The following is a 15,387-nucleotide window of genomic DNA, read 5'->3' as shown; positions in this document are numbered from 1 at the left end:
TGCATGTTTATGGAGCAGGCGGGGATTGTGGGCGGAAGGTTCTCCGCTGTGTGGCGCTGAGCTGTGTGTGACAACAGCGCCGGAAAGTATGCAACTTCTGCATAGGTCATAAAATCTTGGTCGTCCGAACAACAACAAAGGCTAACCGCTAACGACGTTAACCGCAAGCCTTGGCCAAGTCAGGTGGTCCTCGGAAAAGGGGGTTGAGGGTAGCACAATTTGTTGTTTTAATTTCCTCAGCAGCAGCAGCAAGTGACATGCAGGCAAGCTTGGAGCACATTTTAATTATTTTATCATCTCCAGATACCTGCGCCTGGATGTATGCAGTAAAGGCAACCGAGACGAGCACTGCATGTGACGAGCTTCATTACGAGCTTTCCTCAAAAGGGATGAAAAGAATTAGGTTCATACTGGCTTGACTCTGGCGTTGGCTCTCAGGTTCGCACGGTTTCATACTTTGTGGGTGTGTGCACGGCACTGAAACCCACACGACGAACAGTGAGTGTAATTCTTTTCATTCTGTATCGGAATATAATATGTACAACTACTCAGATGTGTCCCAACTGAATTAGAAATTATAAAGGCTTTTCAGATATACAAAATTAAAGAATATGAATCAGCGTACACATAAATAATATCTGATGCCAAATTCCACTTTTGGAATTGAAATATTTGAATTTTCTAATTTTAATGAATTCAAACATCAAAATTGAGCCAACAGTTTTTTTTTGTCTATTAACTAAATTTGGTTTCGTAAAATCGCTTATAGTTGTACTCGGATTTGCAAATTCACTTTGTTAAAAAAAAACTAAAAAAAACGAAGCAATTTTGGTAATATATAAACAAAAAACTTATTTTTTCCCTGTTTGCTGTAACCCAGCTAAATTCATTTTTCCCTTTGCTTCACCTCAGGTCCAATGTTTTTTAAATAAATTGGTGGGAAATTATTAAAAATTAAAAGATATGGTCATGCTTGGCTATGACTTCTACAAGTGAAAAATGTGTGAATAGTCAAATTAAAAAACGTTTAATTTTTATTAAGAGTGTTTTGTTTTTTTTTCGTTTTGTTTTTTCTTCTGAGAAGTCTTAAGCCATATCTACAACTTAGTCCAAGACACTAAATTGAACAGAAAATCCGTTCACATGATATAGATTTTTAAGTTATTATAAAAGCCTTTTTGTATGAAAACGACGAAAACGAAGTTGACTTTATAGCTGTCGTTGCTAGTACCAACCACTAGTGTCTTCCTTTTTATCTACAAGGACTTCGCCGCCCTGGGCTCCTAAATGTATGAAAGTATGGCACGGAGCGACGGCGCCGAATACCCATATTTACACAAAGAATTTTAGAGCGCCCGCCGCGGGATTCGAACCGGCGACCTCTGGATTGGAGTCCAGTGCGCGGTCCGATTGATCCACACGGGCGGGACCTTTTTGTATGAACAGCTGCCAAAATTGTATGGAGACTTGTATGGACGAACTTATGATGCAAAATGGGTAATTCTCTACCAACTCACACGAAATCGGGAAAAGTTGCCCCGACCCCTCTTCGATTTGCGTGAAACTTTGTCCTGAGGGGTAACTTTTGTCCCTGATCACGAATCCGAGGTCTGTTTTTTGATACTTCGTGACGGAGGGGCGGTACGACCCCTTCAATTTTTGAACATGCGAAAAAAGAGGTGTTTTTCAATAATTTGCAGCCTGAAATGGTGATGAGATAGAAATTTGGTGTCAAAGGAACTTTTATGTAAAATTAGACGCCCGATTTGATGGCGTACTCAGAATTCCGAATAAACGTATTTTCATCGAAAAAAAAACACTAAAAAAGTTTTAAAAATTCTCCCATTTTCCGTTACTTGACTGTAAAAAATTTTGGAACATGTCATTTTATGGGAAATTTAATGTACTTTTCGAATCTACATTGACCCAGAAGGGTCATTTTATCATTTAGAACAAAATTTTTCATTTTAAAATTTCGTTTTTTTTCTAACTTTGCAGGGATATTTTTTAGAGTGTAACAATCTTCTACAAAGTTGTAGAGCAGACAATTACAAAAAATTTGATATAGAGACATAAGTGGTTTGCTTATAAACATCACGAGTTATCGCGATTTTACGAAAAAAAGTTTTGAAAAACTAACTTTTTGCGTTTCTCTTTGTTTCGTCGTCCGTCTCTGTCGTGGGTGACCATGAACGGCCATGATCGACGACGACCAACTTTTTCAAAACTTTTTTTCGTAAAATCGCAATAACTCGTGATGTTTATAAGCAAACCCCTTATGTCTATGTATCAATTTTTTTGTAGTTGTCTGCTCTACAACTTTGTAGAACATTGTTACACTCTAAAACATAACCTTGGAAAGTTAGAAAAAACACGAAATTTTAAAATGAAAAATTTTGTTCTAAATGAAAAAATGACCCTTCTGGGTCAATGTAGATTCGAAAAGTACATTAAATTTCCCATAAAATGATATGTTCCAAAATTTTTTACAGTCGTAACGGAAAATGGGAGATTTTTTCAAAACTCTTTCAGTGTTTTTATCGATGAAAAATACGTTTTTCCGGAATTCTGAGTACGCCATCAAATCGGGCGTCTAATTTTACATAAAAGTCCCTTTGACACCAAATTTCTATCTCATCACTGTTTCAGGCTGCAAATTATTGAAAAACACCTCTTTTTTCGCATGTTCAAAAATTGAAGGGGTCGTACCGCCCCTCCGTCACGAGATATCAAAAAATGGACTTCGGATTCGTGATCAGGGACAAAAGTTACCCCTTAGGACAAAGTTTCACGCAAATCGAAGAGGGGTCGGGGCAACTGCTGTGTGAGTTGGTAGAGAATTACCCAAATATCTTCTCTGGTAATAGAAAAGGTATACACAAAGTTTCATCCGAACAAAAAAAAAAATACAAAAAAAAATGTTTTAAATTTGCTTGTTCTTGGGTAAATTGTTCCAAATTTATTTTTTACTTATAGTTTGCCATTTTCATATTAATAACATTTGTTTTAGTTTCGTGAAGTGGTTGTGAACAATAGGTTTATGTTAACTTTATTAAAAGTATAATCTTTTTCAATTAAATTCATCCGATAATAATTTTAAATATTTTTTTATTTACAGAGATTTTTATTAAATGTAGAAACCGTTAGAAATTTTATTTTACATATTATTTCAATTTGCATTTAGCAGAAGTGCAGTAAACATTTTTAATAAATGTTAGCATGATCTTAACAAGTAATTTCTCTGATTTTTTAAATTTTATTTTCAAGATTGAAGTTTTCGCCAAATTTAGCCTAGACGGATCGTTCGTTTCTTAGCTATCAACACTTGGAAAACTTATTTTTTTCTGAATAATTATTTTTTGTGGCTTTTTTTGAGAAACTCGAAGACCATTTTTTCATATGAATTTGTTTTAATTTTTTTAGTTTATTCAATACATTTTTTCCAGATTTGGCACTGTTAAAAAAATATGTTTCAAGCTTCTCAACAAACTGCAATGAAAATTCAAATGAAATTTTACAGGCAAAATAGAGTATGATTTTTTTATGAATAGGGTTTAGAATTTCCCGGGAAACGAGAAAAATATTTTTTTAAATCCCGGGAATCCCGGGAAAGTATTAAAATTCATGTATTTCATCATAAGGCCGTTGCAATTTTTTTTTAGTTTATGTTCCTCAACTCTGGCCAATGTTGAGGGGAAAGGGGGACAAAACTATATAAAAATACCTAGGTATTGACGAAATTGTTTTTGCTGAAAAAAAACTTTTTGCGGTATTGTACAACGGAATTTCACCAAAAAAATCCAAATTTCTTTGAGCGATCCCAGACGTGGTAGATATGATTTATAACGCAAGATAATGCATTTCAAATTGTTTTCAGTTGATTAGACTTCCACTTCCATTACAATTTTGGAGATTTTTGAAAAAAATATTTTTTTCTGCTCCCGGATTTTTGGATTGATTTTGAAGGGATAAGGAGCGACATAATCTTTGCAACGGCCTAAATTGTTTAAAAAAATAACAAGAAACGACAGGAAATAAAATGATACTAGTTAATTTAATTTTTTCTACAGGTTTAGAATTTAATGTTTTTAAAAATTATCTTCAAGCCAACTGAGGAAAATCGGGACTACAGTCTGAATGGGTACAGAATAATCCAGAGCAATTTGGAAATCGGAGTATAATTTTTTTCCCGTTCCTGTTTTAACTGAAATCATTAAAAAAAAATCAAAACATTATGCAAAAAATTTGTTCTGATTTGCCCAATGTATTTTTTTCAAATAAGAGATCCTAAATATACGTAAATAGAATCTTTTAAAACATATTTAAAATTCAATAGAAAATATTGAAAGCGCTAGGCATTTTGCGGATCTGTTAATTAAAATTTTAATAACTTTCCCTAATAAGCTAAATTAATGCAAATTTTAATGTCTTAAATTTTTTTTGGTTTCTAAGTATTCAACTGTTATTCAATTTGCACAACCAAATCTGAAAGGCAAAAGTTTGATTTTTTTCTCAATTTCATGAATTCCCGGGACAAAATATAAAAATTGTCGGGATCTGGAGATTCCCGGATTTGGAAAAATCCCGGGAAAATTGTCCTGGGAATTCCCGGGATAGACACAATAATAAGGATTTCAATTTTTTTCTTGAAAACAATATTTAAAAATGTTTGCCTGTAAATGCTTTTTTAATCACTTAAGATTAAACATAAATCGAAAGTCTATAAATATGAAATTTGGTTTTAACAGTTGCCAAAATTTATGGATGAATTAATGACGCAAAATAGCTTCATTTGGACTTCAATCGGTAAGGGCCACACAAAGTTTAAACAAAAATTAAATTACATCCTAGGTGTTTGGAAAGAATGCATAGCCAAATAAACAAAAACTTTGATAACGCCATCAAATTGTTTTTCACACTTTTAGTTTTGATTAAAATGTAATTTGGTATCTTTTGGTAGTGTTGATAGATTGGCAGATTTTTTTCTGAGTTATATCACCTAAAATGCAATAAAGTCTAGAAATAGGTTGGTAGAGGTACTTCATGATTGAGTTGTCAGTGTTGAAAAAGTACCTTAAAATAATTTACACCTTTTATACAAATATCAGCTATAAACTTAATTTTGAACTTGACTACCAATCATGCCACTTATTTTGTCCCACTGTTCGCACTGGCTGAAGCTAGGTTTTGGATATTGCAGCCGGCAAAAAGGCCCACCTCGTTTGCTTATGTGACTAGTATGAAATCATAATGGCTGCCACTTTATTCCCAGGACACACGAGCTTTTGAAACGCAACTCTGCAACAGCAAAAAAACATCCGCCATCATCATCATCAAAGTTTGCGTCATCATCATTACCTACCTGCAATTTTTAAAGGAGATTAAAAAAAAACTAGAATCTTCGAAAAACGCACCAGTTTGTGTAATGTTATTCTAGCAAGCTTTTACGTCATTTTAAAGGTAACAGCGGGTTTGAGTGTCATGGCATGTCTTTAGCAGAATGTAAGTTCGTTTTTGATGGTTTATCTAAAAATTGTTAACATGTTTTTGCATTTGAATTAAATTAATTTCCAGTTTTTTTTTTATTGGCGAACCCTTGATAATAAAGCTGATATATTTTTATATTCTGAAAAATAACTAATATTTTGAATTTTTGAGCTAAATAAATTTGGCAAAAATTTTTTTTATAAAATGAAAATCTGCAAGTTGGATGATAAAACACAGTCTTTAACCTGGCAAAAGTACGAGCTTTCCCCCTTATTCATCAAATCTTCAATTTAGAAAATTAGTAAAACAGTCCCGTCCCAACTCCTAATTACCAAACGTCACCAAACTTGGGGCAGCAAAAAAAGCTAGACGCATCCACCTTAATTGAAATGCTTCACCAAGTTTCCTCATCATATTTTTTTTCGCTTTATTTATAACAGATCAAACAAAAACCAATCTGAGGCAACACAATGCGCCAAAAGTGCTGCTTTCGTTCCTTGGCACGTGCAATTCACCCCCGGTAACCCGGAAACTTTCGATCCCCAATCCCGGCCTGGCCGGACCTTCCGGTGTGGAGCACAGCCAACACGACCACGCGATGGAACGTGACACTTGTACCGATGAAGTTATAAGTGCCAAAGTGGGGATCCGGGTCCGGAATTGGTTGGGGGAAAGGATAATCTTTCTTTTATTTTAGGTTTTTCTTCTTTCCCTAACTCACCCAATATCCTTCCAATTAGGGTCAATTATCTCTGGTTTTATTTTTGTTCATTCTTGTTTGCCATTGTTCGATTTTTTTTGTTATGTTTTTTGAGGGTAATTGCTTTTTTGAGTGATTCGAAACCTGAGATCTTCATGATAAGTTCATGTGAAATTTGAATTTGAATTGAGCATAAGGGTAAAGTGGCTTTGAGTTAAGTATACTCTGGTGTTGCACAATCAGCCGAAACAACATAATTGGATGCAGCTCAGTTGCAATCAGCTGAAACTATCACTGCGACAACTTGGCAAGGACAGACTGAATGACACTCAAAGTTTGTCACCCCATTCCCAACAGCCCAACAGACCCCAACGTCAACGCTCTGCGCAAGAACCTTCTCCGAGAAAACTCCGGCCGAGAGTGCCCAGGAAGGAAAATTAATTGCATCAAACGCATTAAAACAATTTGCAATAAAATGAAATTAATTCTTTTTAATCACTTTGTTCGGTGACACTCGGAAGTATCTATACCCAAGTAACTGGCAGCCCCGGGTGAAGAAGCCATTCCTGGCCCAACACCCCTCTTCCTTAGAATGTGTCAACCGGCGAGCCGAAAGCAATTTCTTTAAAAGCATCTTGGATCTTGGAGGAACGAGGCACGTCTCGTCGTGGAGCAACTTTGAGTGTACTTTTGCAGAAGGTGAGTAAACGGATTGCTCGGGAAAATCGGAACTTGAAACTGGAAACCGGTGTCACCGGCGGAACTGGTGTCTTATTAACCCTCTGCAACCCAACCCCGCCTTTAGACGGGCTTCGATTTAAAAAATCGCAAAAATCCACTTTTCAACCAATTTTTGATCTTTAAAAAGCATTGATAAGAAGAACTCTTAAAATTTAAGAAAATTTATGGGTTGGAAGTTTTACTTGTTTTATGTGACTTTGCCAATGTTTTTAAAAATGTAATTTTTTTAGGTGTCAACTTTGGCTGTGTTTTTTAATAACATATCCTATACTTTAGGTAAAAAGAAGTATGCAGTAATTTTTCTAGTGTCCCAGTCTATGCCTTTACGCATTTATTTACAATTTAAATGATAATGGTGCCATTTTATAGCAGAAAATTGTCTATAAAAACAAGAAAAAATTAGATAGGCACAATGCCTATCATTACAGGTGGTAGAATTGGACAAATACTACCAAAAACAAACATAAACTAAACAAGATAAATGCAAATTAAAATACTAAAAATGAAACAAGATAAACATAAAACAAGAGAAGTAAAGTTTTTCGTAGAACAAAAGTTGCACAAAAATTTTCGAAAAAAAAATTTGGGCAGAGAGTTAACCCTGGACATCAATATTTTGCCAAACATGAATTGTGAACCTGTTTGCGCCATGATATTTTATCATTATACCGAAACTTTCTCATTCACCAAATAAGTCATTTGCCTTGTGTTTTTTTAGTATGTTTAGTTTTGTGCTTTTTATAATAATTTTGTATTTTTTTGTGATTTTTGTGTTTTTTAGTGATATTTTGTTTGTTTTATATTGTGTTTTTAGTTTTGCATGTGATTTTACGTGTTAATGTTATTGCGTTTTTTGTGTTTCTTTTTTGGTTTTTTTATGGTCATATTTTTTTTTGTTTTTAGGTGATTGTGTTTTCTGAGTGTGATTTTTTGTGTTTTCACGATTTGTGTGTTAGTGTTTATGTATTTTTGATTTTTTTTTGTATTTTGTGTTTTTCATAGTTAGATTTTTTGTATGCGTTTTTGCGTTTCTCTTTTTTTGTATTCATTGGGTTAATTTTCTATGTTCTATGGTTTTTTTAATGTGTTTCTGAGTTTTTTGTGCTTTTGTGTTTTGTAGTGTTCTGAGCTTTTAACTCGTTTTTGCGTGTTTGTGTTTTGTTTATTTTTGTGTTTTATTTTTTTTTTTTTAAGTTGTGTTTTTTAGTTTTTGTTTTTTGTAATTTTTTAAAAGTTTTGTCTTCTTGATATTTTTTATTTGTTTTTATTGTTTTCAGATATCTCTCTACCACCTAACCCCGCCTTTAGACGGGCTTCGATAGAAAAAATCGCCAAAAAACTCTTTTTTAACCAATGTTTGATCTTTAAAAAGAACTCTTTTTTTATTTTAGGGTTAGAAGTTTGACTTATTTTATTTTACTTTGCCAATGTTTTGAAATGTATGTATTTTATAACATTTACTATATTTTAAGCAAAAATAAGTATGCAGCAATTTTTGTTGTGTCCTATGCCTCTACGCATTTTTTTTACATTTTAAATGATAATGGTATCGTTCAATAGCAGAAAATGTGAAAAACAAGCAAAAATTTAAAAAAACTGGTTGTAGAAAACAAGACAAAATCAGAAAAGCAAAATGTAATTATAGGAGGTGGTAAAAAAGGGCAAATACTAGTATAAACAAACATAAAATAAACAAGATAAATGCAAATTAAAATACTAAAAATAAAACATAAAACAAGATTATTAAAATTTTCTCTTTCTCAAAATGATCTCCTGAACACGAGAAAAAAAAATATCGAAAAATTATTTGGGATGTAGAGGGTTATTTTAGTAAATTTGCGTATTTGTGTTTTTAAGTTCTATTTTTTTTTTGTTTTCGCGTATTTTTATTTTTTTTAATGATTTTGGATGATTTTTGCGTTTTTGTGTTTTTATAAAGTATGTTTTAAGTGTTTTTGTGGTTTATTTTTTGTGTTTTGGGAGTTTTCTATTTTTTTTAAATTTTTCTAAGCATTTTATGCGTTTTTGCGTGTTTGTGTTTTGTTTTGTATTTCGCGTGTTTTTTTTTATATTTGGATTTTTGGTTTTTTTTGTGTTTCTTTTTAAAATGTGTTTTGTTTTTTTTTTTTTTTGTTGGATTTTGTTGCGATTTTGTATGTTTCTGTGTTCTGAATGTTTTTTTTTTATGTTTTTTGTGTGTTTCCATTGTTTTTTTGCGTGTTAGTGGTTTTGGGTTCTTAATGTTTTTTTTTTGTTTTTGAGTGATTTTTTGTGTAATTTTCGATGTATTGGCGTTTTTGTATGTTTGTTTTTTTCTGTGTATTATGTGTTTGTCATGGTTTCTTATTTTTTATATGTTTTTGCGTTTCTCTTTTTCACGTTATTTTAGTGTTTTCTATGTTTTTTTTTTTTTTAAAGTGCGGTTGGGGTTATTTGTCCTTGTGTGTTTTGTAGTGTTTTAAGCCTTTTATTCGTTTTTGCGTGTTTGTGTATTTTTGAGAAGTGTTTTGCTTTTTTTTTGTTTTGGCGTCTGAATATTTTTATTTTTGAGAGTTTTTGCGTGTTTTTGGGCTTATGCTTATTTCTGCGTTTTAATATTTTTAGTGTTTTTTTTTGTTTTTAGGTGTATGCGTATTTTAGGACTGTTTTTTTTTTATCTTTTTGCGTTTTTGTTTTTTTTTGTATTTTGAGTTTGTCCCGGTGTTTTTATTGGAATATTTTATTTTCTTAATGTTTTTTTTAGCTTTTGGCTTTTTTTCAATGATTTTTTTTTGTTTTTTTTTACTTTTTTGTGTTTTCAGTGTTTTATTGTTTTTTATTTCATAAATGCACATTCTGAAAGTTTTGAAAACTTTTTCTTGCTATTGTCTATTCAATAATTATTAGTAATCCTTCAATCGAGTTTTGATTTAACACACAGCTGAAACGAACTCCAAAACTCTGTTAGAAACTAAAATGAACTCATTGTAACTTGATTGTTAAGAAACAAAACCGAATTGAAAAGAATTTTGGTTTTTTTTTTTTGTGTGTTTTATGTACCTTGTGTTTTTATTTCAAGAACACATTTGCGAATATGGAAAAAAACAAATTATAGATGAGTATTACAGGGTTACTTTCATGGGAACAGGCAACGCTGGTTGAAGGTTTGAAGGTGCGCAAAGACTCGGAGCCGGCAAAGCACTTTTCATTAGGTTTATTGGAACTTGTTCGCACGTGGCTGGTATTTGAAATAAAAATGCGAAATTAGTAAAGGTAATCGACAGGTAAGGTGAGAGCGTACGGGCGCGTTTGACGAATGTCGTGTGTGTAAGGCAGCTTCATTTAAATCGCGATTTCAGTGCGAATTTCCAAGATTGGACCTACTAATTTAGTGTCATTCGGTCGGCCGCGAAAAGTTAGTCGCGAAAATTGTGAAGTTTGCCCGTTTTCGTGGAATATTTGTGCGTTTTGAACGAATTATTTTTCGGTCGGCTTTGACGTTTCTGGCCACCTTTGTGTTTTTTTTTTTTTTGCGAGCGCCGTCGTGAGAGAAAATTGCACGCGGTAGTGTGACCTGACCTAAACATACTTCGAAGTGCTCAACTTGCATGCAAGTGTGGTGCAAGAGTGACTGTGCGTTGACAGCGGCGGTGGAATAAGATGGTGTTGGTCAGCCGATGACTCCCCCTCTCCACCGTACCCCAGTACGAGGGTGTTTGTTGTGAGCTGCCTAGAACTTTGAACGCGATCGGCTCGGTGAAAGACGCGGGGTGGAGAGGTGGTAACTGGTGAGAGGGGAGTCTACCAAACTTCACCCTGCTGCTGAGAGGAAGCTTGAAGCAGGGAGGTGCTGCCTGGGAGGAACGGGAGACCAACGATTAGCACTGTTTGTCGTGCGAGGGAGGAGCTCAGGTAGCTCAGCGTTGTCTGACGTGTCATTGCCCTTGCCCTACAGTGCTTCCAGATTGTATCCTTTGCAAAGAATTTCTAATATTTGTTTCTCAAATATTTCAATATTTTTCTCACGTTTCTAAATTCCGTTAAATCTTTTCTTCTTTATGATTCTTTCTATCTAATCTAACAAAATTCTCATTAAAATATCATTATTTCATACAATCTCTAAAATCTCAATCTCTACGCTGAACTGTACGCTTTGCCTCATTTCCTTTAATAATTTATTATTTTTCAGATGGTTACGAAGGTAATTTAGTATCTAAAACAAAGTTATTGATTATATTCATTTATTATATTACATTGTACTATATATCATTACACTAAACACAACTTTCACAACAATAACGCAATAACAAACCGGAGCGTTTGGTACGGTATGTCCACGCATCCTTCCTCCCCTGTAGATTCTGTGAAATGTGATCCGTTCTCAGAATCCTCTCTGCGGTAAACACAACGCAGTAGGGCTGGCCGCTTTAATTTTTGTAATACATTTTCGGGTGTTCTCGGATGTACTACAATTATTAATAATGACAAGAAAAGTGCTTGGGGCGTAATCTTATCACAAGACTTTCCAGCATGCTTTCATCGGACTGGCTGCGTTTGTGTTAGATTAGATTAGATTAGATTAGAAATTAGTAAAGGTAATCGACACGATGAGTCAATTAGTCATAAGTTGAAATTAAGAAAAATGTCAGAAGTTGTCATGATGAAAAACTTCCGGATTCAGCTATGTTTTTCTAACACGAACATTAAAAAGTTAAAATATTTATTTTAGTTCACCCTGTAAAAATATAATTTATTAAATCTTGTGTATGTGCAAATTCAATAATAATTTATAACATATCCAATGACAATAGGTGAGGCTCCAGACCTCGTACTCAATTCCAATGAATAAGTCAAACTTTAAACTCGGCATCCTCCGGAAACTGAACCCCAATCTGGCGTCTTATCTCGTCCTGAATGCGCGCAATTAGCAGACTCTCGCTGTGCGGCACCGACGCGGACTCGAGCCGCCCACCGGCAATGCACTGGCGCACCTCTTCGGCCTCGTACCGCAAACCGCAGCTGTTCTGGAAGTTGAACGGATGGCGGGCCCCATCCGGCAGGGTGTACTCCTTGCGCGATCCATCAATATCTGTCAACGCCAGGGGGCACCAGAAGTCGTGCAGCTGGTGGTAAGGGGAAGGCGGTGGTGGGTGGTAATGAAAAATATATGTTTTGTTATTTCCGCTAGGGCAAAACTCAATCAAAAGTGCAATCACTCACCGTCATCGTGCCTTTGGAGCCACGCACCGTGGCCGTGTTGGTCTGCTTCTCGAGGGCACTCGTTTTCATCCGGGCGATTCCCCCGTTGGCAAAGTGCAGCTCGGCGCTTACCTGGAGTTTCGAGGAGGAAAGGTATCGATTTTGTGTTTAAATGATTGAAATATATTTTTTCAACGCGATCAAGTGGAAGTTCACTCACTTCCAAATCCACACCGTCCTCGTTGAGCTTTCCCTTCGCCACGATCTTCGTCGGTGCAGCTCGGAACGCCCACAAAATAACTTGAATGGTGTAGACACCCAAGTCCAGCACGGTCCCACCGCCCAGTTGCTTCATCCGCAGTCGATCCACGTCGGCCAGTGGAAATCCAAACGCAACCTCCACCTGTTGAATGTCCCCGAGCTCACCGGCATCGATGCGGTCCCGCAGCTGGACGTACGACGGGAAGAACCGCGACCAGATGGCCTCCATGAAGAACAGTTTCTTGGCCTGGGCGTGGGCCAACAGCCGTTTCGATTGACCCTCGTTGATGCAAAGTGGCTTCTCGCAGAGTACGTGCTTGCCGTGATCCAGCATCAGCCGACCGATCTCGTAGTGGGCCGGATTGATGGCCCCAATGTAAACGACATCTGCGGGGAAGGTTCAAAGTCATCACACACTTTTGTAACAACTCTCTCCCCTCAAAACTCACCAATTTCGGCATCCTTGGCCAGCGCCTCGTACCCCTCGTAAGCTTTGGCCAGGCCGTGCTTCTTGGCAAACTGTTCCGCGTCGGCCAACTTCCGAGCACTCACGGCCACCGCCAGGTGCTGCTCCTTGGGCCAGGTTGCCAACGCAGTGGTAAAGTCGTGCGAAATCTTCCCCGCGCTGACGATACCCCAGCGAAGTGGTGCCATTTTCACACAGCGATATTATGTAAAATTCACGCGAATTCAAAGGTAAACAAATCCGCGATCAAGACACGATCGTCAACAGCTGACAACTAAGTCTTTGAGGGGTTGCGCACGCGCGAAAAACCGGTCAGTCACTTGGGAGAGCTGCCGATGGACTGAACTGCACCTGCTGGTCGCGATTGAGGCGTTTCTCGGTTGAGGTAGGCCAATAAATGGCAAGCCTGTTTGCACTGGCGTTAGAGTGGCGGTTTATTGAACAGAGTCAACATGGGAGGGTATCTGTTGATTGATTAGACTGTGGAAGAACCATAAATAGATGATAAGTGTGAAGTATGGGTACTATCAGCTTGATGTATGCTCTCGTGACAATGCTTTATTTAGAACTAGATGATGGCAAATAGTATTGGAATATTTCTCGCTTACTTTTTCAAAAGGCCTCTTATGAACATAGAAAACCCATGACGAATCGGTGGTTTAGAAAAAGAAAACAACATTTCATAATGATTTTCAAAAGTGGTGGATATGACGTCATCAATTAAGAACGTCAATATAAAATCGGTTTTGATCGAGACTTTTTATTTTGTGTGTTTTTTTTTTTTTTTTATAAATAAGTAAGACATTTTCTTCATACCGTGATGTCTACTATTTGTTTTTTTTTTTCAGATTTTCTATTTTCAATTTTATATTTTTTGCTTTTGATGAAACTTTGTCAAAAGAAGCATTTTGCATAATGGGCAATTCTCCGAAGAATGAGCATTTTTTTTTTCTGCGGGTTTAATTGCGATTTTTTTTATTCGGATGGAACTTTGTGTGCTCCTTTTTATGATCAAGGAAGCAAGAAGGAAGGCAAATATTTTTCAATGTTTATGTCAGCGAAAGTATCGATTAAAAATCTGGAAAAATCTGGCTGACGAAAATCTTACAATACTAAATAGTGAAGGGGAGGGAGGATATAAATTATTTCTAATCTTTGTAGAATTCAGATGGTTTAACTGATTGTATGGCCTCAAACATGTTGAATTTAAATTTTCGTTAAGAAAAACACGTTCTTATTGCTTAAATTCGTTCATTTTAATCAAAAAGTTGTTTAAAATGGGCATAAAGTGAAAAATCTGGCAAAATCTGTCAAAATCTTGCACAGAAAAGGGTGAAACTTTATTCTGGCTGACACTTGAAAAATCTGGCATTCCCAGATTTATCTGGTAACCTGGCAACCCTGATGGCAGTCTATAAGTGGAAATGTAATTTTTGGCCATAATTTTCTTTAACACCTCAGAAACAAACATTTATGAATAAACTTTGCAAGGGAGCGTCCATATTCAAAGCCACTATTATGGCAGAAGGGTATACAGTAGACACACCTTTCCCCCAAATATAAGCCTGATTGGTTGAAACTACGGTTTGTGAGAGCCATTTTATCATTGTTCTCCGTGTCTCATTGATGACTACTCTACCCTACCACACTGAAAAAAAAAATCTGCGAAAACAAAATCATCAATGCTTCAATATTTTGAAAACCAAAGGTGCAAAATGCATTTTTATACACTTTTATCATTCAAATATCAATACCATGGCTTAAAATTTAAATTTTTAAATATATTTTTTTTGCCTGCCTGCCCGCCCCTCGAGAATCGAGAGACATAAACATCAAAAAATATTTGCAACTGCCCAATTTTCTTTCTCACGACATTGCCATTTGAGAAAAATATCTTTTTTTGGATATATTTTAGATGAAAAAAAAGCATCTTGTGAGTTATGGCAAAACATGGTAAAATTTATTATTTTGAATTTATTTTATTCAAAAAACTCAATTTTGCAAATCGTTAATAGATGTAAATCAAATTTGCAATCAAAAAGTACTTTACAGATATTTTTTTTTCGATTGAACGGAAAATATAACGATAGTTTACTTTTCGATACAAATTTTTATAAAAATTTCAGATTTTTTTGAAAAAACCTTACTTAATCCACCCTTAGGTAGTTGGTGCCTTCCTCACATTTAGAGGGTAATGCTATCTGTTGAGACAGGCGGGAAGATGCTCCTCCGGGCACCGTTTTCGTAAGCAGGGCAAATAAAACTCTGTTATTTTCCTCATGCTACAAAAATGAAAATATTTATTTCCTAATTAATAACACTCAACAGTTCACAATATTACATTTACTCACAGATTTGGTGTCTTTACGCAGCTGACCTGTCCAGCTGCGCCCGTGCTCCCGCTTGCTCAGATTGTTTTCAACTTCTGATTGAATGCCAAGCAACAGCACGGGCACCAGTCAAAACGAAAACAAAACACTAATACTGACGTGATACAGGGGGCGTACGAGGGACGCGTTCGTCGCAACACTATCCAAAATAGATACATAAGGGC

The 15,387-nt window shown here is 35.6% G+C and overlaps 1 protein-coding gene across 1 annotated transcript; it reads right to left on the bottom strand.

Annotated features, from left to right (window-relative positions):
* Positions 1-11,626: 11,626 nt before the first annotated feature.
* Positions 11,627-13,276, bottom strand: LOC6047999 (trans-1,2-dihydrobenzene-1,2-diol dehydrogenase). The gene is made up of 4 exons (XM_001864939.2): positions 12,817-13,276; positions 12,327-12,754; positions 12,128-12,238; positions 11,627-12,030 (listed from the first exon to the last, which is right to left on the bottom strand). The coding sequence occupies exons 1-4, from the start codon at positions 13,019-13,021 to the stop codon at positions 11,758-11,760; spliced, it is 1,017 nt and encodes a 338-aa protein (XP_001864974.2). The 5' UTR covers positions 13,022-13,276; the 3' UTR covers positions 11,627-11,757.
* Between the last annotated feature and the right edge of the window lie 2,111 nt (positions 13,277-15,387).

This window comes from Culex quinquefasciatus, chromosome 2 (genome assembly GCF_015732765.1).
Source record: "Culex quinquefasciatus strain JHB chromosome 2, VPISU_Cqui_1.0_pri_paternal, whole genome shotgun sequence".
Classification (NCBI taxonomy): domain Eukaryota; kingdom Metazoa; phylum Arthropoda; class Insecta; order Diptera; family Culicidae; genus Culex; species Culex quinquefasciatus.
The sequence above is the reverse complement of the archived record's forward strand: the minus strand, read 5'-3'. Positions and strand labels throughout refer to the sequence as shown.